We start from the raw sequence: 22,517 nt of genomic DNA, 5'->3' as shown, positions 1-22,517 counted from the left end.
TTTTCAAAAACATCCATCAATTAGCCCCAATCGATCTCCATATCCCCCTCCGATTACACTACTCAACAAGACCGACAAGAGATGCTTACAAAGGATCACTTCAAGTACCTCCAGCCAAAACTACCAGACACATCACGCTTAGAGATCGGGCCTTCTCCACAGCTGGTCCAACTTTATGGAACTCCATTCCCCCGGATCTTAGAATGGAACCCAGCATCTCAACATTCAAGAAAAGACTCAAGACTTGGCTGTTCACGCAGGCCTTTCCTAACTCCAACATTACTTAACTCCCTTCAATCAACATACTTCGCTAGTAATAGCATTAATAGCCACCCCTTATAATGTTATTATATATATATATATATATATATATATATATATATATATAATTATCTGATCTTCATTTTCCTTCTTACTCCAAGTTATGTTTCCCTGTTACATGTAACTGCTTTTCTGCACTATTGTTCAAATTGTAAAGTTTATTTTAATTGCACCCCTGTTTCTTGTGAACCTGCATGATGGGACTATCGTCTTGAATGTTGGTATATAAAAAAAACTTAAATAAATAAATAAATAAATAAATAAATGCCTCAAATGGTGTGGAGCAAGTGGTATAGGCCTTCCTGCATCGCATGCAGCTGGACCGGTGGGTTTCCATCCGGGTCAGCGCTCATCACCATGGGCTTCAGGGATTGGAGACACTCGTACAAGTACTGGGTGATATAAAATTGGTGCTGCTGTTTTTTGGCATTCAGCATTGCAGCCTGGAAAGTGCATCTCCCGAAGCTGTCCAAATACTTGTTGTCCCTCCCTGGAGGGGTATTGGAGTGCAGTCATGATTTTGTTTGCCCTTTTCATGGCTGACTCCACCACAATGGACGCGTGGGGGAGCTGGTCTGTGCTATAAAAAGGGTGATGTGCGCATCCAGAATTTCATGTCCATTTTGCGGGATGTCACTGGCCCCGACAAGGGAGACTTCCATACTATAGTCATTAGATCATCTAGGACCTCATTCGAGGGTAATGCAGTTGGCTCTGCTGGTGTCTTGAATATTTTGAGAATACTCAGGACTTCCACTCGGGGGTCCGGCACCTTCCTGGTTTCTATATTGAGGACTTGGAGTAAGAGAGGTCTTCTGGCAGGGAGACAGGCTGAGGCTGTTCCTCCGGGGGGGTCAGAGGGATAACCTGTCGCAGAGCCAGGAGAAGTAGAGGATGACTCTTATGTGGAAGCTTCCTGAGGTACATCTCGAGGGGGGCTTAGTGCCAGCCAGTTGACGTCCTTGCTTGGTGAAGGCAGAGCCCAGAAGAGGAAATGCTCTCCCTGCCTTTCACCCTGATGTTCCAAGAAACTGTCAGAATTTGCGAGATGAGTCATCACCTAGAAGGACAGGGTTCCCTGTGGTCTAAGGGAGGGTTCCCCTTGGAGGCCCTCTGGGAGGCAATGCTGCCAGTAGAATACCCGACTCAGGGCTTCTGGGCCGTATAGGTGCCTGTTCTATATGGAGGGCCCGCTTGTGCCTTTTTTCCAGGGGCTCTTGAAGATGTGACCCTTCGCGTTTGCGCCTCAATGCAGAATACAGGTCAGATAAGACCCTAGATGAATGGAAAAGATACTGTCGCCTGACGTCTGTTCCACATCTGAGAATATGAGCTCCATATCCGGAACAGGGGCCCCTTGCAAGGCTGGCAGCTGGGCTGTAGGTGACAAGCTCTTATCCGCTGGAGAGGCATATGGGACCCATTGATCTGTGGGTCTCCCCTGCTTCGATGCACTCGCCACACAATGCTTTGGGGATGGATCCCTGCATCGGTGTGTTGATGCATCGACTGATGCTCTCCTGTGCCTCGATACATGCGAAGCATAAGAAACACGACGCAGGACGTCGGCGTGGCATGATGCGTCAACACGTCGGGCGGGGGCCTGCCCGAAACTTGCCTGGGCCTTGGAAGCTGTGGATCTTCCAGTGCTCCCTGCATCAAGGCGGCGTGGGCACGCTTCTGTGGTGTCCTTGAGTTGCACGAGGGGCCTGCTGAGGAAGCCCTTTTTGTCCTCTATCTTGGGGGTTCCTGGCTGGGCCCCAGAGAGGACTGAGTGGATCCTTGAGATGACTCTGTAGTGCAGGCTCTGATGCTGCCTCCTTCAGCTTCTCTATCTTCGCTACCCGTGTGCTCTTGGGGACATGCGGCCGAAGTCCCTGCAGCTGGATGGGTTATGGTCAGGCCCCAGGCAAATGTAAGAGCACATGGCCATCTGTTTCAGACATCACCTTTCTGCACTGGCAGAACAAAGTCAGGCGGTCTCAGCATTACCGCTTTGCTGTTTTCCAGCAGCGAAATCCAAAAAATGCTAAGTTGTAGCCAAAAAATGCCAACAGTAGAGGAGAGAGGAGCTCCGCGTGCAGCCTGCAATGCGGAAGAACAAGACTGAGGCAAGCTGGGAGCCGCGTGCTTTGAGGAGCTCCACCACCTAGAGGACCGGAGGATGTTCCCCAGGCAGCATGGCTAGCTCAGCCTGCTTAGCTGCGGGAAAATCTTGTGTTCTGCCCTCTAAACTCATGTGAAAAATCCATTGATTCTCTCTCATCAATGAGTATTCCAGTACAGCACCTTTTCTAAAAACCTGCCTGCTGCAGCTTTTAGTTATTAAATTTCTACAGCATATTTCCTACTAAGTGTTCTTGCAGCATTTTCCAAGGACAATTTTAAAGGTTTAGTACATTCAAATTACTATTAAAAAAAACCAAAAAAAACCTTCTCATCCTTTCTACTTACACTTCCAGAAACTGTTGGAGCCCGTGTCGCCTTTTCTCCACAAATTCATCACTGTTCCCCACAAAGAAAGGAGTTTTCCCTGGTAGCTCCGGGACAGGCCTGAGTGAAAACAAAAATAGAGTTTATGAAACTAAATCCAAAATTGTGGAAAGAAACTGTTTAAGTACAAATACGCCCATCTTAGAAACTAGCTTTCCAGCTCTGGGCTTTGCTGTCCTATCGTATTTATTTAAAAGCATTTTAAACTGCCTTCCCAATAAAAAAAAAAAAAAAGGTCACAAGACTAGGCACGTAATAAGATCTTATCACCAACAATACAAACAAAATATATAAAAATTAACATTCAAAAGCAAGCAGATACAATCTATTTACATCAGAATACAACCACCACTACTACTAGATTAAGATGGAAACAGCCAGATTTTTACAATCCTCTGGAACACCAAACAATTAATTTCCAATCTGATGTCTAAAGCACCAGTGGTGAAAAACATCCTAGCCCAAACTCTTTTTTTTTTTTTTTTTTTTTAAACAACCTTACAAGTGAGCACAGAAAGCAGCATACCCTGAATGGAGAGTAACATCCTTGTAGATACATATCAAGGCAATCCACCCTTCAAAAATGGACCAATTTAATTTAATTAATTTAAAAGTTAGCATATGGATTTTAAAACATTCTCAGCCTGCTGGCAACCAATGAACATACATGCACAAAACATACATGCAGCTACATGTAGAGCCTTTGCAGTAGCCTCTGTGGAAAACCAATAAGGAACCCATTGCAATAATCCAAATTTAATATTACTAGAGATTGCACTACCACTTGAAAATACTTCTAATCCAACATGTGCCATAACAGGTGAACCAGACGCAGCTTAAAATAGGCAAGACAACCATATGAGCAACCTGAGGATAATGGAAAATCAAGTCTTACACCCAAAATTTAACAAAACAGAATTCAGCAATATTGGCAAAATCTCAATCACCAGGAATTGTATTCCAGCAGGAACAGCAGCTACCCAAAAGACCTCAATTTTATTCCCAACTCCAAGCTGCCAAAATACCCAGTTCCAATGGAAGAGAACTTTTTGGCCAACCCTGGTTTTAAATTCACATCCACAATGCGTGATGGTATTTGTAGTCCCCAATTCTATCCATTAAGATTAGTGCTGCAGGTACAAGACTGCATTAGGATGGAGTTATCAGAAATCTAAGACTGGCCTAAAATCTCCCTCTTGGAACTAGATGACTCTGCAGCATTGTAATTCTGACATTCACAAGGCTATTCTGCTGAGATACTGTTTGTTCTTGTGAATTTGGGGAGAAAATAAAATGAAAAATTCCGCACACTAAGCCAGCGTTTTTCTGGAGCCGCTTTCTCAGCCACACAAACTCTCGGTAACGTCTTCTCACACAGGACGTCTTAGCTGTGAAGGCTTTACTGTTAGTCTGCAAGAAAGAAGAATGGAGCAATTATGTGAACTACCTCCTTATGCTAATATAACCCAACCAATCAGCATGCTAAAATCCTCTTTCCCCAAGGATCATGTAAAACCAATCAGTCCATGCATACATAAGCATTTCTGTGTTTGTGAAACATCACACTCCACTTACATGCAAAAATATTTTATAATCGACATAGGAATTCCATGAGCCTTCATTCTGAATTCGAGGATCCTGTACTCGTACCGTGATAAACTCCTAGGAGAGAGGTATACAAGAATAAGCCTGACCTTCAAATAGCTGCTAATAACTTCCATTTACTGACTGGATTTAGATGCTGCAAAAATAGCTTCCATTATCTGTGTGTACACACAATATACTCACCAGCTGGCATTTCAACATTAAAAAAATGTATTCTATCTGTAATTTGATAAGTGTGAAGGATTATGCAAAGCAGTGAAGCAATACACATTGCAGATAAAATGCCCTTTACAAAAATCTACTGTAGGGTGCAGAAACCAGCTCTCTTAAGAGTTCAGAAAAGCTTTCTAGGATTCCCCCACAGCCATTACCGCCAGAGTCCCCTTGGTATGTCTTCATCTGAGCTAATGCACAAATGCGATTTTGCTCTCACAGCATATTATATTAATCTTCATCTATAGCCACTGAAGACTATTTTACTTTTTTTTTTTTTTTTGCTTTTTTCCTCAAGTCCTTGTAGTAACAAAAACAAAAAAAAAATCCCCCTTCAGTTATCAAAAACTGAGTTTTATTTAACAGGCAAGCTGCTCACCACCGTGGACAGTGAGCAAATTCAGAAGATGCAGATATGGGTGGAAAATGTCCATCATGGATACCCATGAAGATTGTTACAGGTGTTCAGAACCAGACCATGATGATCCTAATTCTTCTCATTGTGGCCAGACATCAATGACTAGGAGGTTTAGGGCCTTCAAAATGGAGGCTCTCCATGCTCCTCCTTTGGAAATAGCATTGTAAAGCAACAAACCACCTAGGAAAAAGGTGAGAGGAAAGACTACAATGAGTCAAAATCCCATGTCCCATTCACTTATGGGAACACTCTATCTCCAAGCACGAGTCCTTTTCCAAAGAGATGCACTGTAGAAAGTGCTACCACAAGGAAGAATCCTCCAAAAGAATGGATCCTTCCATATCACACAACTCAGCATTTGGATGCTTGGTGCTGAAGTCAACAATAAAGGTCATGGCACAATCTACTTTGATGCAGTCAGCCCCAGTATCTCCACATGGCATGGTGCACAAAAAGACCAGTCTAGCACTGCTGTCTTCATCTAATGCTCGACACCAAAACATTCAACGTCAAGACAATTGTCCCTGAAACACAAGGAGCAGACAATGTGTCTTTGTTGCAGAGACTGATGGTGCCTCCAACAACATCCAAAGGACCTAATCCATCAGAGAACATGAAACTGTTCTGGAAATTCATGAATGGATTTTTCCTCAGATATATCAATTCCTCCTAACCAACAGCTAAGGAAAGCTGATATTAGAAGTCCTTCAGGATCAGTCCTCACCATTACCAGGTGACTTCACTAAACCCAAGTCTGTTAATAGAAATTATGATAGGTATTCCCCATGATCATTATTCTCACTCAAAGGCTGAGAATCAAAGTCATCCAGGGAAGAACAGTCCAAGTTGTCTATGGAACTTCCTGTCTTCTTCCCAAGTGAAGGCAGAGTGCCTACTTCCATCTTAGGATCCTAATACTCAAAATCATTCCTGGAAGGAATCACCAGCATGGTCATAAAAGGGAGAAGCAGACTAGTCTTCCCTCAGACCCTTCACTTACCCTTCTAAGAAGCAATTCTCCATCAGAAGACTTCTCCTTCCCAAAGTTTATACAAAAGATGGCAGATGGTAGTACTCTGCCTAAATAAAGAACAACCCAGGGTACAAGTATTAAAACTCTTACAGTATATTGACATACCTAGAGAAACAGTAGCAGTACAAACAGACTTCTCAAGGAGTTGCAAATGAGAAGGTGGTCCAATCCCATTTCTTGCACACCAGAAGGTAGAAAGCTAGACCTTAAATACAAAGTCCAGCCAAATCCAGGTTTTTAAGTCTTCCAAATTCTGCACCACTCAGTGGTAGTAGAATATACTCTGAAGAAGGAAAAATGATTCAAAAGATCATTTAAGTGCTCCACCAGGAAAAGATCTGAAAACCTTGGATCTTGTAGGAAGGAAGGTATTTCAGGATGCCATGTTAAGCACTAGGGATAGCACTCATCAATTATATATGATGCAATATATGCACAAGTGCCTTCATAAGCTAAACAATGAGCCAAAGTTATTTGTTTGCTTATATTTTATTCAATTTCATCTAACTCAAACTCGCCTACACTTTTTTTCAGGTTCTAGCAGAGTGGCCTAGTGAAATCTCCAATCAGGTTCTTTGCTAACAAAAGGCAGAATCCCTACTGCAAGAAACAATGGAGCAAGTTCTAGGAATGGAAATCAATAAAAGGTTTCTACTCCAGATATTTCTTAAATGCAAAGAACGCAGAAGGTTTAAATATTAGACCTGAGTATAGAGATCCGAGTATATACCAGGTCTGAGAGCAGTTCAAAATGAATTCCTTACAAACTATTCTCCCCCTCCTGGATATAAAAGGACTTTCTATGCTCTCCAGATCTCAGGAAATACAAACATATCCTAATGCATCTTCTTCACTAAAGATTCTTCCGTGTCCTAGCGAAACATAGGCTGTATAGTCTTCTGCCATTACATTTCTATTTAGTCTGCCGAGCCACACCAACTGCTCAGATCTACAATTCCTGCCCCCTCCCTTAGAGATTCTTATGCTTGTCTCATGCTTTCTTAAATTCAGATACTGTCCTGGTCTCCATCACCTCCACTGGGAGGCTGTTCCATATATTCATCATCCTTTCTTTTAAAAAAAAACACACCACATATTATTCTTGAGTCTACCCCCCCCCCCCCCTTTCATCCTCATAACCTCTTGTTCTAAAATCTTCTTTCCATTGTAAGAGGCCCACCCTCCTGTGCATAGAAACACTGCAGGTATTTAAATGTGTCTTAACATATCTCACACCTCTCTCACCTTTCCTTTAGGGTATACATGTTTAGATCTTTAAGACTATCCCCATATGCTTAAGATGAAATTCCACTGACCATTTTAGTAATGACTCTGAACAGACTCTGCCCAGTTTATATCCTTTTGAAGGCACAGTCTTCAGAATTGTACACCATATTGCAAATGAGGTTTCACCCTGGACTTAGAGGCAATATCATCTCTTTTTTTTCTATCAATAGCAAGTACTTCTATTTAGACTCTTGGCAGCTCAGAATTTTCACAAAATGCCTAACAGTAGCAGCACACCTTCAAAAAAATGGTAATTCTTGTGTTTCCTTATCTACATAACTGGTTATTAAAGGCCTTTTTCCTCCAAGGAAGCCAAACAAATTCTACAAACAATGATACAGTTGCTGATACCACTACAATAAATTCAATATATTGAAGCCCTCAGACACACAAGCAGGAAAATAAGAGTAGACTCTCTTCTGAGCATTACCAAGAAATCATGGACAAATCAAGCTCCTCAGCCTATTCCATCATGGTGTTATTTGGTCATATGGCAGCCGTATTATAAGTGACCCACTGTGAACTCCCACACATGTGGCAGCTCCAATGTACCTAGATTCAAGTGGGACCCACTATCATAAGAACATAAGATATGCGATACTGGATCAGACCAAGGGTCCATCAAGCCCAGTGTCCAACAGAGGCCAATCCAACTCACAAGTACCTGGCAAGTACCCAAACATTAAATAAATCTCAAGCTACTAGTGCTTATTAATTAATAGCAGTTTATGGATTTTTCCTCTAGGAATATATCCAAACCTTTTTTAAACCCAATTACACTAACTGCCGTAACCACATCCTCTGGCATGTGGCATCATAGCAGATAATACATTGAAATTGTTGGTTCAGTGTGCTGCAGCAGTCAAAAAAGCAAACAGAATGTTGGGAATTATTAGGAAGGGAATGGTGAATAAAACGGAAAATGTCAATGTCTCTGTATCACTCCATGGTGAGACCTCACCTTGATTACTGTGTACAATTCTGGTCGCTGCATCTCAAAAAAGATATAGTTGCTATGGAGAAGGTACAGAGAAGGGCCACCAAAATGAAAGGGGATGAACAGCTCCTCTATGAGGAAAAACTAAAGAGGTTAGGGCTGTTCAGTTTGAAGAAGAGACGGCTGAGGGGGGGATATAAGAGGTGTTTAAAATAATGAGAGGTCTAGAACAGGTAAATGTGAATCTGTCATTTACTCTTTCAGATAATAGAAGGACTAGGGGGCACTCCATGAAATTAGCATGTAGTACATTTAAAACTAATCTGAGAAAATTATTTTTCACACAACACAATTAAACGAATTTGTTGCCAGGGGATGTAGAAAGTGGTTAGTGTAGCTGGGTGTAAAAAGGGTTTGGATAAGTTCTTGGAGAAATCCATTACCTACTATTAATCAAGTTGACTTAGAAAATAGCCACTGCTATTACTAGCATCAGTAGTATGGGATATACTTAGTTTTTGGGTACTTGTAGCCTGGATTGGAAACAAAATGCTGGGCTTGATGGACCCTTGGTCTGGCCCAGTATGGCAGTTTATGTTCTTATGTCCAGAGCTTAACTATGCGCTGAGTGAAAAAGAATTTTCTTCGATTTGTTTTAAATGAGCTACTTGCTAACTTCATGGAGTGCTCCCTAGGCCTTCTATTATCTGAGAGAGTAAATAACCAATTTATATTAACTTGTTCAAGCCTTTTCATGATTTTGTAGACCAACATCATATCCCCCCCCCCCCCCCCCCCCCCCCCCTTTCTCCGAACTGAACAGCCCTAACTTCCTAAACCTTTCCTTATAGGGCAGCCATTTCATGACACTTATTTTGGTCACCCTTCTCTGCACTCTCTCCAGTGTAACTATATCTTTTTTGAGACGAGGCGACCAGAATTGCACACAGTATTCAAGATGCGGTCTCACCATGGAGCAATACATCCATCGTTTTATTTGTCATTCCCTTCTTAATAATTCCTAACATTGTTTGCTTTTTTGATCATTCCAAATAAAAACAGATGACTATTTCGCTCACTCCGATGGCGGAGAACGCACAACAACCTAACACAAGGCCTTCGATTTTGCAACCATAGACCAAGTGGTATTAACCACAGTTGCATCAAATATAGGATGGGGAGATCATGTACTACTATCACATGCAAGTAGCATGGATGAGATAGGAAAGAACATATCAGATCAACCTAGTAGAGCTAAGGGCAATTTTCAATACTGTTAAAGTGTTCATCAAGGTGTTGTTGGGAGACAGCACCCTAAATCAGCCAGGCAATTAATTGGCAATGTTTTATGTAAACAAACTAGGAACAGGATTATATCTCCTCTGCAAGGAGGCTCTAAAAGCATGGAATCGGAAAATTGGTTCTTACTTATTAATTTTAATTGCTGTAGTACCATAGATCAATTCAGACTCCTGGGTTTTGCATCCCTGCCAGCAGATGGAGACGGAGAAGTTTTACTGACACTGCTACAAAGCAGAGTGTGCCACCTGCAGTCCCTCAATATTGACCTGTACCCAAGCCAAGATTAACATACTGAAAAATTTTAACAGCAAACTCCTCCAACAAACAGGAGGATGGAGACACCCAAACCAACTGGAAACTGTCTCTGAAAATAGGGCAAATAAACAGTGCAGAGAACCACCAACTCTGCTTTTCATAAAAAAATTATCAGAATGATCAGGAGACTCTCCTCTTCAATGGGCAGGTCTCTAAAATTGATCTTTGGTAATACAAAAATTAAAATTAGCAGGTAAGAAGCAAATTTTCCATTCAAGTATGTACCCAGATCAGTCCAGACTCCTGGGATGGACCTAAGCACTCCTAAACCGAGTGGGACCCGGAAAGTCCCGTTCTCAGAACACTCTCACCAAAGCCCATGGAAGCCGAAACCCCGACATCCAAGCGATAGTGTCTGGCGAAAGTGTTCAGTGACTTCCAAGTGGCTGTCCTGCAAATCTTCTGTGATGATACCTGCAGAGCCTCGGCCCAAGAAAGCACCTAAGAACGTGTTGTGTAAGCTCCCAGGCACCGGTCAACCTTTAGATATATAATACGTCGAACCAATCTCCTCCTTAAGCCAACACGCAGTTTTAATCTTAGAAGCTTGACACTCCTTCTTTGGATTATTCAATAGAACAAAGAAGTGATCTGATCTACAAAAGTCATTAGTAACTTTCAGATACCTTAATGCACATCTCACATCCAAGAACCTAAGTTCTCTTGCATGGATTGCAGTGAAATCCAAATCTGGAAAGGCGGGAAGTTCCACAGTCTGATTGACATGGAACTCCAAAACCACCCCCGACTCTGAAATCTGCAGAAATGGGTCTTGCCATGACAAAGCCTGGAACTTTGAAATCCTCCTGGCTGAACTAATAGCCACTAGGAAACAACCTTAAGAGTCAAGTCCTTTAAGATTAACCTCCTCAGAGTTTCGAACGGAGCCTCTCACAATCCTTTAAGCATCAGATTAAGATTCCAAGTTGGACAAGCCTTCCTCACCAGAGGACACATTCTTTGAAGAAGAAAACATAGGACATCTGGGTGCGCCAACAGAGAATAACCCTGCAGTTTACCTCAAACACAGCTCAACGCTGCTACCAGTACCCTGAAAGAGTTAAAGGCCAGACCCTTGTCTAAACCCTCCTGAAGAAGAGAAAAAATATGCAATACAATAGTATGAAGAGCCTGAACCCCGTCAGCGATACACCAGGACTTTGATCTTCAAACTCACATGTTAAAGATGTGGAAGTTCACCTAGCCTGCAACAAAAGTAGTAATAGCAGCTTCGGGATATCCCCTCCGTCTCAGCAGACTCCTCTCAAAAGCCAGGCCACAAGACAAAAAGTGAGCTGCTTGGTCTGAAAATATTGGGCCCTGTGAGGATTTAGGTTAATTACTGCTTTAAGAAAACTGTCCCATGTGACTAGTAACCGGAATAAAAAGGCCCGAAGAGAAAAGAAAATTCATCCCAGAGACAGAACAACTAAGGCTGAGAATGGCATGAGAGTGCAGAGTGAATTCCTGATAAGAAAGGTGCCAAGAAAGTTACAAGAAACAAAGGAAGCACTGAGTAAGCAGAATATGTGATGTCTGAGAGGCACATGAAGGAAAATTACCAAACGTAAGGGATGAGAGAGGGGAGGTGGGGAAGCATATATGAGCCATGTTTAACAGTATAAAAGACTAAAGCAAATTTAAAACGAGTAAACTGGCATTGCTTACAAAACAGTATATTCTGTAAACTTGGGCTCCTTTTACTTCCATATGGAAAACACAATCTTGATTTTCCTTATAGTTTCCGCTATCTTAACTTTGTATGCATGCATGAAATAAATAAATCCTGCCAGCTCTTATAAGATCTCTAAGCTACTTAATTAATGTTATGTTTTGAACTGAAAGTCTGTTTCGTCGTCACTGGCTATCTCTGGGAGGAAAACCAGGTGGGGTAAGTTTCAAGGTTTTTTTTAACACCTGGCGGAGAAGATTGAACAGATGGCTAAACCTCAGTGGTCAGTCTATGACGATGTTGATGAGATTCCGTGAACTATGGATGGGTATGGCCACTCTGGAAACCATCAGGATCATGTCACCTGGATGCTTCTCTATCTGCTGTAACACCTTTCCTACCAGAGGCCATAGGGGAAAGATATACAGGAAACCAGAGCATCATGCCCTATGCTCTCTTTGCCAGCTGTAAATAGACTCCTTGGCATTTTTTTCTGGTTGCCATTAGGTTTCATATGGAGAGAGCCCATTGCCATCTGACAGCTCCCACTCTCCTGGGTCCAATGTCCTTCCGACTCAAAGTCCTGCCTGAACATTATCTATCCCAACAATGTGAGATGCTGCTATCCTCTCCAAGTGCTGCTCTGTCCAGAGAATCAACTCCTGAGCATCCTGAACCACCACTCAACTCTTGGTGCCATCTTGTTGGTTGATATAGGCACCATTGTTGCATTGACTGATAGGACTCTCACCAGATGACCATGCAACCATGGCAGAAATTCAAGCAAAGCATACCGCACCGCTCTAGTCTCTAACCAATTGAGAGAAGAACCACTGGCCCTGTGCTGACTGATCCTGACACACTGCTCCCCAGCCAGAAAGACTAGCATCTGTAGTAATTATCACCCAATCCGAAACCTCCAATTGCACCCCACATTCCAGATTGGCCCGAAGAAGCTATCACGAAAAACTGTTCCTGCCTTTCCCCTTGAGCAGAAAGGGAAGATGAAACTCCTCCTATAATGATTCCACTGGGAGAGAAGAGCCTTCTGAAGTGGCCTCATATAGGTGAATGCCCAAGGCATCATCCAAAGCTGAAGCCATAGACCCCAGGACTTTTAAACAGTCCTCACACCCAGGCAATGAAAACCCCAACAGGCAACAAATCTGACCCTGTAACTTCAACATCCTCCCTCCCGGGAAGAATATTCTCCCTAGATGTTAAGTTCTGTGGACCCAATGGCAGTGTAACAGCCTTACCTGAACTCAAAGTCCAATCCGAGTCCAAAGGCGGGCAGCAGGTAAGGCAGAATCCAGAGACAGTCAGAGTCCAAAACAAAGTAAAGGGAAATCGCAGAAAGCAGCACCAGCATAAGCAAGCCTGTAGCAGAGGCAAGGGGTTGTGCTAGACTGCCAAACTAAATAGTCAATTTTCCTGCACTAGCATGGGCACAGACAGGAGGAACGCAGACGTGAGGGGGGGGGGGGAAGCGCAGCCATGCTGACTTGTGCACTGTGCCATGGTGCGCAGCTGCACCACAGATGGTTCATATCGCGCCAGGAAGCGGGCAGCAGAATGGAGGTACAGTTTGAGCCCTAATAGTACCCCCTCCGCAAGGGCCTCTCCTCTGCTTCTGAAGCCTGGGTTTGAGAGGAAATCGTAAATGAAATTCGCAAAATAATTGGAGCTTGAATGTTCTTGGCTGGTTCCCAGGACTTCTCTTCTGGACCATAGTTCTTCCAGGATATTAAATATTGAAGTGTTTGTCCTTTTCATCTAACATACAAAATTTCCTCAACTTCATATTGTGTGTCCTCCTCCACTATGACAGGTGATGCTTGTTTAAGTTTTCTAGAAGACTAAGACAAGATTGCTGGTTTCAGGAGGAATATATACAACATCATGATTGCAGAGTGTTGAAGGTAAATGCAATTTATAGGTGACCTCCCTGATCTGTTTATTGACTGGGAATGGTCCAACGAAGTGGGGAGTGAATTTCAAGGAAGGCATGCGTAGCCTAAGATCGCAGGTGCTTAACCAGACTAGATTTCCAGAATGGAGCTGAGGAGCTGGTGTTCACTTATCTGCCTGCCTCTTTGCCTTGATTGCAGTCTGCTGTAAGAGAACATGAGTATTTCTCCACAGATTCCTCAGGTTTTGGGTGGCCAAATCCACAGCAGGGCAAGAGGAGGATGCCGTCCAAAGACAGAATAAAAAGGGCGAGGATCCGGTGGCCTGCCTACAGTAATTATGACAGATCTCTGCCCAGGGAAGTAGCGAGGACCAGTTGTCTTGTCTGTTCACATAACAGCACAGGAATGTCTTAAGTGACTAATTAGTCCGTTCTGTGGGTGGTAAGCCAAAGAAAAATAGGAGTTGTATTCCAAATTTTTGCATAGATTCTGCCAATAGCGTGCTGTGAACTGTACTCCTCTATCCAAAAGGATATGTTGGGGAAGTCTGTGAATTTGGAAGATATGTTGAACAAAGAGATGGTTGTTGGTGCTGACGGTAGCCCAGGAAAAGGGATGAAGTGGGCCATTTTTGAAAACCTGTCTACCACAACCCAGATGGTATTATTTCCTTCAGATAGAGGCAGATCTGTGATAAACTCAGTGGCAATGTGAGTCCAGGGTTTGTCAGGTATTGGTAAGGGTTGAAGTAAACCAAGGTCTAGTCCGGGAAGATTTGTGAGCAGTGCAAGTAAGGCAGGATTCAATTAATTTTTCTTAGTATCCTGTTTCCATTGTGGCCACCAGTAGTGACGGACAAGTTCTCTGGCACATTGAAGTCCCGGGTGACCTGCCACACGAGACTCATGGGCCCAATGTAGAACTCTTTCCCTCAAACGCTTGGGCACCTCTATCTTCCCAACTGGGAGAGTAAACGTAGCGGCGATCATAATCCGGGCAGGGTCAATTATATGTCAAGGTGGATTTGGAATGTCATCAGGAAGAAAACTTTGACAGCTCATCCACTCTCTGATTCTTTTCGGCTGGACGGAAGAGAAGTTTAAAGTTAAAAAAAAACAACTAAAGAATAGGGCCCATTGGGCTTGTTGTGGATTCAGGCATTACACGTGCGAGAGGTATGCCAAATTCTTATGATCCGTATATAGATAGTGATGATGCATTTTGTGCCCTCCAATAGGTGTTGTCACTCCTCTAGTGCTAACTTAATAGCCAGGAGTTCCAGATCCCTAATGGCATAGCTCTTTCCTGCTGAAGAGAATTTTTTAGAAAAATAAGCACAGGTGACAAAATTCCTTTCCTCTGATTGTTGTAAAAGGATGGCTCTGACCCCCAGGGGAGAGGCGTCCACTTCAATAAAGAATGGTCATGTAGAAACTAGGCGTTACAGACATGGATCCTTTATAAATTATTCCTTTAATTGTTGGAAGGCTTTATCGGCCTCTGGCCCTAATTACAGACATTGACCCCTTTTTTTTTTTGTCATCCGCCATGAGAGGTGCCACTAATGTTGAGTACAAGAATGAATTGTCTGAGTAGTTTGAGAAAGCCCAGGAATTGTTGTAAGGCTTTTAAATCCTACTGGTTGCGGCCAGTCTAGGATTGCCTTAAACCTCCCTGGATCCATTCAAGAACCGGCCTGAAAATAATATAGCCTAAAAAGGGAAGTTCCTCCTTGTGAAACATACATCTCTAATTTTGCGAATAGTTTATTTTCACAAAGGCATTGGAGGACCTGTTGAAAATGAAGATGTTGATCCATGGATTTGGAAAAAATAAGAATGTCATCCAAAAAACAAGGACGTGCGAGTACAGAAGACCCCAAAATATATAATTGATCAGAGCTTGTGTGATGAAGTGGAGGCTGTCTTAAGGGAGGAAAACCTTGTCCGGATCACCTCCAGGAGGGCCCAGAGCAGAGCCAGAGAGCAAACGCTGCCTGTGAGCCAAACAAAACCAACCCTTCCAGGCCTCAGCAGAACCAATGGGGGCAGGAGAGCAGGGCACCAGGGAAAGGCACACACCTGTCCCAATGATTATGGACGAGGGGGAGCTGGAAACAAAGCTTAGCTCCTCAGACGAGGCGGCGGCCATGGAGTTGGAGGTCTCTGCAGAGGAAGCTCAGGACACAGACATGGAGACTGAGTAAGTGAGAGATTACTCTGGAATTTTTGGACTGTTTTGTTTAAGCCTGTGGTCAGGTGGTGGTTTTGTTTTAAGGTTTGGGAAAACCATGGCCTGCAGCACAACAGAGAGGAGATGGGGCGAGTTGTGCTACCGCTGAGCAGGGCGGCGTTTTGCTGGCTGGAAGGCCACGCGGAAGTTTTTACCCTGTGCGTTTGGGCAGAGTTTTGTGACTTGCAGTGGTTATTTCTTTGGAACTGGAAAAGGACCGTTTTGAGAGACAAACTGCATTTCTGTGCTTAATTTGTTGGGAGCTGGTTTGGACTTGCTGCAGAGGGACTTTCTAGCCCTTGTGCTAGCCCTGTAAGGGCACCAGAGGCCCAAGCTGGGGCCGGAGCATTTATTCTGCTGTGGAGTTCTGCAGAGGGGACCTGCCTGGAGAAGCCAGATCGGTGGGCAAGAGGAGCACTGGACCTTCCTGGGAGTGGCAAACTGTCACAGATGGTGTGAGAAGTGGGATCCAGTTCTTCGCCTCGGTGGGAGAGTCGGCTGTCTATTGGAGACCCAGCTAATGCACATGATATTGCCTAATTAAGGTAAAGGGTGCCCAGGGACTCTTGCTAGAGGATTTCAGTGTGGCTTGTGATGCTAGACTGGGGGACTAGAGGAGTTTTGTTTTGTTTTTTTTTTGGAGAAAAAAAAAAGGTGAAATTAAGAGGGGCTTCTGGTAAGCACAGAGGACCGCAAGAGGCTGGGGGCTTCGCACACTTGCACTTGGGTCCTGTCTTTGTCTTCTCTCCTCAGGGAAATGGCATCTGAAGAGGTTTTGAAATGGCTGGTGGCACAACTGCAAAGACAGCAGGAGAGCAGACAGCTCATGGTGCGACAGATGGTCGAACATCAGCAACAGCAGCAGCAACCCCTGGTGCAGTTCCTGGAGCAGCAAAGAAAGTTCACGCAACAGTGGTTTGCACAGCAAGACTACCGGGAAGCAGGTACTCTGCAGGGGCCCGTGACCTCTGCTAGATCCAGTGTGGGCAAGGCTAACCCGGACTTTAATTTAGCGAAAATGGGACCAGGGGATGATCCCAAGGCATTCCTAGTTACATTTGAGCAGGTGGTTAAGGTAGCAGGCTGGCCCAGGGAGCACTGGGCTGCCAGACTTGCTCGTCTGGTGGGGAAGGCTCAGGTTGCCTGCAGGCCAGAGCAAGCTCTCACCTATGAAGCAGTCAAAGCTGCTGTACTAGACAGACTGGGATTAACACAGGACTCTTATAGGAGGAGATTCCGGGAGGCTTGTTTGAGTCCAACGGATCACCTGAGGGCATTGGCCCAGCACTTGAGACTTGACTTATTGCTGGCTAGAGCCAGAGGGCAAGACTGCCAGAAATATTGGCTCTAGCCCCAGACATGAAATGGTGGGTAGTGAAGCAAGGTGCCAGCAGGTTAGAGAGCAGTTTTGAATTCAGAGAGGTTTTTGGAAGCAGAAGCAGCTACCGGACCTCGTCAGTTACTCGAAGAATGAGCGGGGCACAAGGGGTCAAGTATAGGGAACCCAAAACACTGGGAAAGCGAGGTCACCCCCGGGATAAGTATCCAGGCCCAAGGAAGGTTTGCATCTCCCAGTCCAAGGAGGGGAGCGATACAAGGGAATTGGGTCAGAGGGCCCCCTTCAAGTGCTATGGTTGTGGCGAGACAACCATAGCACTTGACTGGACTGTCTGCAGCATACTGCTGCTAATATTCACCTTTCGGTGCAGGACGCTGTGAGGGAGACCCCTTCCTCCAATCTCTACCTCCAGAAAGTGAAGGTTAATGGGCACCAATTCCAGGCCTTATTGGACACCGGGACTAACCAATCCCTAATATCAGCCCAGGCAGCACAGGCTCTAGGTTTAAACCCTAGAAGGAATAGGGCTGGAGGAGTCACAGTAAGATGTGTGCATGGACACACTGTAAAACATGAAGTCTATATGGTACGGGTGCAGTGGGATGCGCATTGTGACCCAGTAGAGTTGGCCTTAGTTAAAAGGGTTGCTGGTGTCCCTAATCTTAGACCGGGATTGGCCCTGCCTGGCAGGCTTATTACAAGCCAGACAGATCTTTGTAACCACAAGGGCCCAAAAGCATGCAGGGCAAACAGAGGGACAGACTTTGGGAGAGATTTTCCCCTTTCAAGAGAATGGGGCAATGGAGGCTCCAGGGAAGAGCCGTAAGCTGAGGGGTCCAGCGAAGAAGAGAAAAATGGGCAAGGATTGACCCAAAGACCCTGGGAGCCCCAGAAGCTGGTGGGATCCTTGCGGACACTTCCCAGATTTCTCAGGGGAAAAACAGAGGGACCCCCGTCTTGCAGGTTGCCTGGGAGGAGGCTGACTTCGAGGTGAATATTTTTGATGGGAGGCTGCAGAGCCGATGGTAGGGGGGCGATCTTGGAGGGTAGTTGGGTAAGAAGACTGATGATTTTATTTGGAAAAATGATGCGAGTTCTTCAGCTTTGGATTGTGCTTGGTTGCTGGGAAATTCTGGGGGTGCGACCTGAGTGAGGCTAGATACATAGGCAAATAAGGCTTTAGCGTCAAAGACCAGGTTATGAATTTTAGACGCATAAAAATCCCTTTTTGATTTGGAAGTGGAGGTCTTGTACAGGTGAAGTGTAAATTTGTAGGCGGAGAGCGTGCTAGCGCATGGTGTTTTACGCCACTTGGCTTCTGTCTTAAACTTTGTTTAAGCCTTCTCAGGTCGTTAGTGAACCAGGGTTGTCTTTTAGAGGCATTTGAGTGGGATTTTTTTTTATTGCTAGCGGACAGAGCTTGTTAGCTATGGATTCTGTGATGACATTCCAAGAATGGAGAGCAGTGTTAGGGTCGGGGTCGGTGAGGTGTGGAACCAAGTGATTATTGAGGTCTTCAGAGGAGCATGATCTCCTGTAAGGAAAGGAAGGTGAGGGTATGTGAGGGGCGATGGTTTGTTCCAGCGAGAAGGAAGTTGAGATCAGGGAGTGAGAACCTTCTTACTCTTCAGTAGGGATGTCGACTTTATGCCTTTGTTGACAAAGATCAGGTCCAGAGTATGACCAGCTTTATGTGTAGGTTTGTTGACTATTTGTGTGAATCCCATTGCTGAGAGAGCTAAGAGAAGGGTTTTGACAGCTGGTAGAGAGTGAAGGGATGCCCATGTGCAGATTGAAGTCTCCTAAGATTATTGCTGGGGCGTCCAGGTTGAGGAGCGATGTAGTTATTTCAACAATAGGGGAGGCATCAGTTTCTAGGAGGCCCGGGGGGGCATAGACGAGTAGAATTTGTAGTTGGTGTGATGTGAAAAAGCTGATTTCAAGTTTGGTATCCGAGTGGACAGGATGTTGAGAGAATCTAAGGTCTTTTTTGGTTGCTAGGAGAATTCCACCTCCCCTCTTTTTCTGTCTGGGAAGGGAGAACATAAGAACATAAGAAAATGCCATACTGGGTCAGACCAAGGGTCCATCAAGCCCAGCATCCTGTTTCCAACAGTGGCCAATCCAGGCCATAAAAACCTGGCAAGTACCCAAAAACTAAGTCTATTCCATGTAACCATTGCTAATGGCAGTGGCTATTCTCTAAGTGAACTTAATAGCTGGTAATGGACTTCTCCTCCAAGAACTTATCCAATCCTTTTTTAAACACAGCTATACTAACTGCACGAACCACATTCTCTGGCAACAAATTCCAGAGTTTAATTGTGCGTTGAGTAAAAAAGAACTTTCTCCAATTAGATTTAAATGTGCCCCATGCTAACTTCATGGAGTGCCCCCTAGTCTTTCTACTATCCGAAAGAGTAAATAACCGATTCACATCTACCCGTTCTAGACCTCTCATGATTTTAAACACCTCTATCATATCCCCCCTCAGTCGTCTCTTCTCCAAGCTGAAAAGTCCTAACCTCTTTAGTCTTTCCTCATAGGGGAGTTGTTCCATTCCCCTTATCATTTTGGTAGCCCTTCTCTGTACCTTCTCCATCGCAATTATATCTTTTTTGAGATGCGGCGACCAGAATTGTACACAGTATTCAAGGTGCGGTCTCACCATGGAGCGATACAGAGGCATTATGACATTTTCCGTTTTATTCTTCATTCCTTTTCTAATAATTCCCAACATTCTGTTTGCTTTTTTTGACTGCCACAGCACACTGAACCGACGATTTCAATGTGTTATCCACTATGACACCTAGATCTCTTTCTTGGGTTGTAGCACCTAATATGGAACCCAACATCGTGTAATTATAGCATGGGTTATTTTTCCCTATATGCATCACCTTGCACTTATCCACATTAAATTTCATCTGCCATTTGGATGCCCAATTTTCCAGTCTCACAAGGTCTTCCTGCAATTTATCACAATCTGCTTGTGATTTAACTACTCTGAACAATTTTGTGTCATCTGCAAATTTGATTATCTCACTCGTCGTATTTCTTTCCAGATCATTATAAGTATATTGAACAGTAAGGGTCCCAATACAGATCCCTGAGGCACTCCACTGTCCACTCCCTTCCACTGAGAAAATTGCCCATTTAATCCTACTCTCTGTTTCCTGTCTTTTAGCCAGTTTGCAATCCACGAAAGGACATCGCCACCTATCCCATGACTTTTTACTTTTCCTAGAAGCCTCTCATGAGGAACTTTGTCAAACGCCTTCTGAAAATCCAAGTATACTGTATCTACCGGTTCACCTTTATCCACATGTTATTAACTCCTTCAAAAAGTGAAGCAGATTTGTGAGGCAAGACTTGCCCTGGGTAAAGCCATGCTGACTTGTTCCATTAAACCATGTCTTTCTATATGTTCTGTGATTTTGATGTTTAGAACACTTTCCACTATTTTCCTGGCACTGAAGTCAGGCTAACCGGTCTGTAGTTTCCCGGATCGCCCCTGGAGCCCTTTTTAAATATTGGGGTTACATTTGCTATCCTCCAGTCTTCAGGTACAATGGATGATTTTAATGATAAGTTACAAATTTTTACTAATAGGTCTGAAATTTCATTTTTTAGTTCCTTCAGAACTCTGGGGTGTATACCATCCGGTCCAGGTGATTTACTACTCTTCATTTTGTCAATCAGGCCTACCACATCTTCTAGGTTCACCGTGATTTGATTCAGTCCATCTGAATCATTACCCATGAAAACCTTCTCCATTACGGGTACCTCCCCAACATCCTCTTCAGTAAACACCGAAGCAAAGAAATCATTTAATCTTTCCGCGATGGCCTTATCTTCTCTAAGTGCCCCTTTAACCCCTCGATCATCTAACGGTCCAACTGACTCCCTCACAGGCTTTCTGCTTCGGATATATTTAAAAAAGTTTTTACTGTGAGTTTTTGCCTCTACAGCCAACTTCTTTTCAAATTCTCTCTTAGCCTGTCTTATCAATGTCTTACATTTAACTTGCCAATGTTTATGCTTTATCCTATTTTCTTCTGTTGGATCCTTCTTCCAATTTTTGAATGAAGATCTTTTGGCTAAAATAGCTTCTTTCACCTCCCCTTTTAACCATGAGGGTAATCGTTTTGCCTTCTTTCCACCTTTCTTAATGTGTGCAATACATCTGGACTGTGCTTCTAGAATGGTATTTTTTAACAATGACCACGCCTCTTGGACATTTTTTTACTTTTGTAGCTGCTCCTTTCAGTTTTTTTCTAACAATTTTTCTCATTTTATCAAAGTTTCCCTTTTGAAAGTTTAGCACGAGAGCCTTGGATTTGCACACTGTTCCCTTTCCAGTCATTATATCAAACTTGATCATATTATGATCACTATTGCCAAGCGGCCCCACCACCGTTACCTCTCTCACCAAGTCCTGTGCTCCACTGAGAATTAGATCTAAAATTGTTCCCTCTCTCGTTGGTTCCTGAACCAATTGCTCCATAAAGCTATCATTTATTCCATCCAGGAACGTTATCTCTCTAGCGTGACCCGATGATACATTTACCCAGTCTATATTGGGGTAATTGAAGTCTCCCATTATTACTGCACTACCAATTTGGTTAGCTTCCCTAATTTCTCTTAGCATTTCACTGTCCATCTCACCATCTTGACCAGGTGGACGGTAGTATACTCCTATCACTGTAGTCTTCCCTGATACACAAGGGATTTCTACCCATAAAGATTCAATTTTGTATTTAGTCTCATGCAGGATGTTTATCCTGTTGGGCTCTATGCCATCCCGGACATAAAGCGCCACACCTCCTCCCGACTGCTCCTCTCTGTCATTGCGATATAATTTGTACCCCGGTATAGCACTGTCCCATTGGTTATCCTCTTTCCACCATGTCTCTGAGATGCCAATTAAGTCTATGTCATCATTTACTGCTATACATTCTAATTCTCCCATCTTACTTCTTAGACTTCTGGCATTAGCATACAAACATTTCAAAGTTTGTTTTTTGTTTGTATTTTTATTCTGCTTTTTAATTGATAGGGATAAGTTAGAATTTTTTAGCTCAGGTGAGTTTTTAGTTACAGGCACTTGGACTACTTTTCTAATTATTGGAACCTCACTGTCGGGATGCCCTAATTCTAATGCATCATTAGTATCCTTTAAAGATACATCTCTCCGAACCATGCGCTGCTGAGCGACTGTCGGCTTTCCCCTTTGTTCTAGTTTAAAAGCTGTCATAGGTTAGCGTCGGTAGCTGGTTTATTATTGCGGTATCTGAAGGTTTCAGCCAAGTTTCGGTTATTGCGCAAATATCCGGCTTAGCATCCATGAGATAGTCATTGAAGATTAGAGATTTCTTGGTTAGGGATTGTGCGTTGAATAGAGATAAGGTGAATAGGGTGAGGCCTAGGAGCTGAGTAA

At 43.8% G+C, this 22,517-nt stretch overlaps 1 protein-coding gene across 10 annotated transcripts in view; it reads right to left on the bottom strand.

The window, feature by feature from the left end:
* SNX11 (sorting nexin 11) overlaps nucleotides 1–22,517 on the bottom strand; it is a 313,669-nt gene that overhangs the window by 202,050 nt on the left and 89,102 nt on the right. For all 10 annotated transcript variants that reach the window (XR_003852223.1, XR_003852224.1, XM_029573703.1 and 7 more), the window contains exons 3-5: nucleotides 4,390–4,476; nucleotides 4,124–4,224; nucleotides 2,776–2,874 (exon numbers count right to left, since the gene is read on the bottom strand). Coding sequence is in view for 8 of the 10 variants with exons in the window: in XM_029573703.1 (XP_029429563.1) it covers nucleotides 2,776–2,874; nucleotides 4,124–4,224; nucleotides 4,390–4,476 (287 nt within the window). In the remaining 2 variants the exon portion in view is untranslated. The remainder of the gene's footprint in view (nucleotides 1–2,775; nucleotides 2,875–4,123; nucleotides 4,225–4,389; nucleotides 4,477–22,517) is intronic.

This window comes from Rhinatrema bivittatum, chromosome 12 (assembly GCF_901001135.1).
Source record: "Rhinatrema bivittatum chromosome 12, aRhiBiv1.1, whole genome shotgun sequence".
In the NCBI taxonomy this organism is placed as follows: Eukaryota; Metazoa; Chordata; class Amphibia; order Gymnophiona; family Rhinatrematidae; genus Rhinatrema; species Rhinatrema bivittatum.
This window is presented reverse-complemented; position numbering and strand designations above follow the sequence as displayed.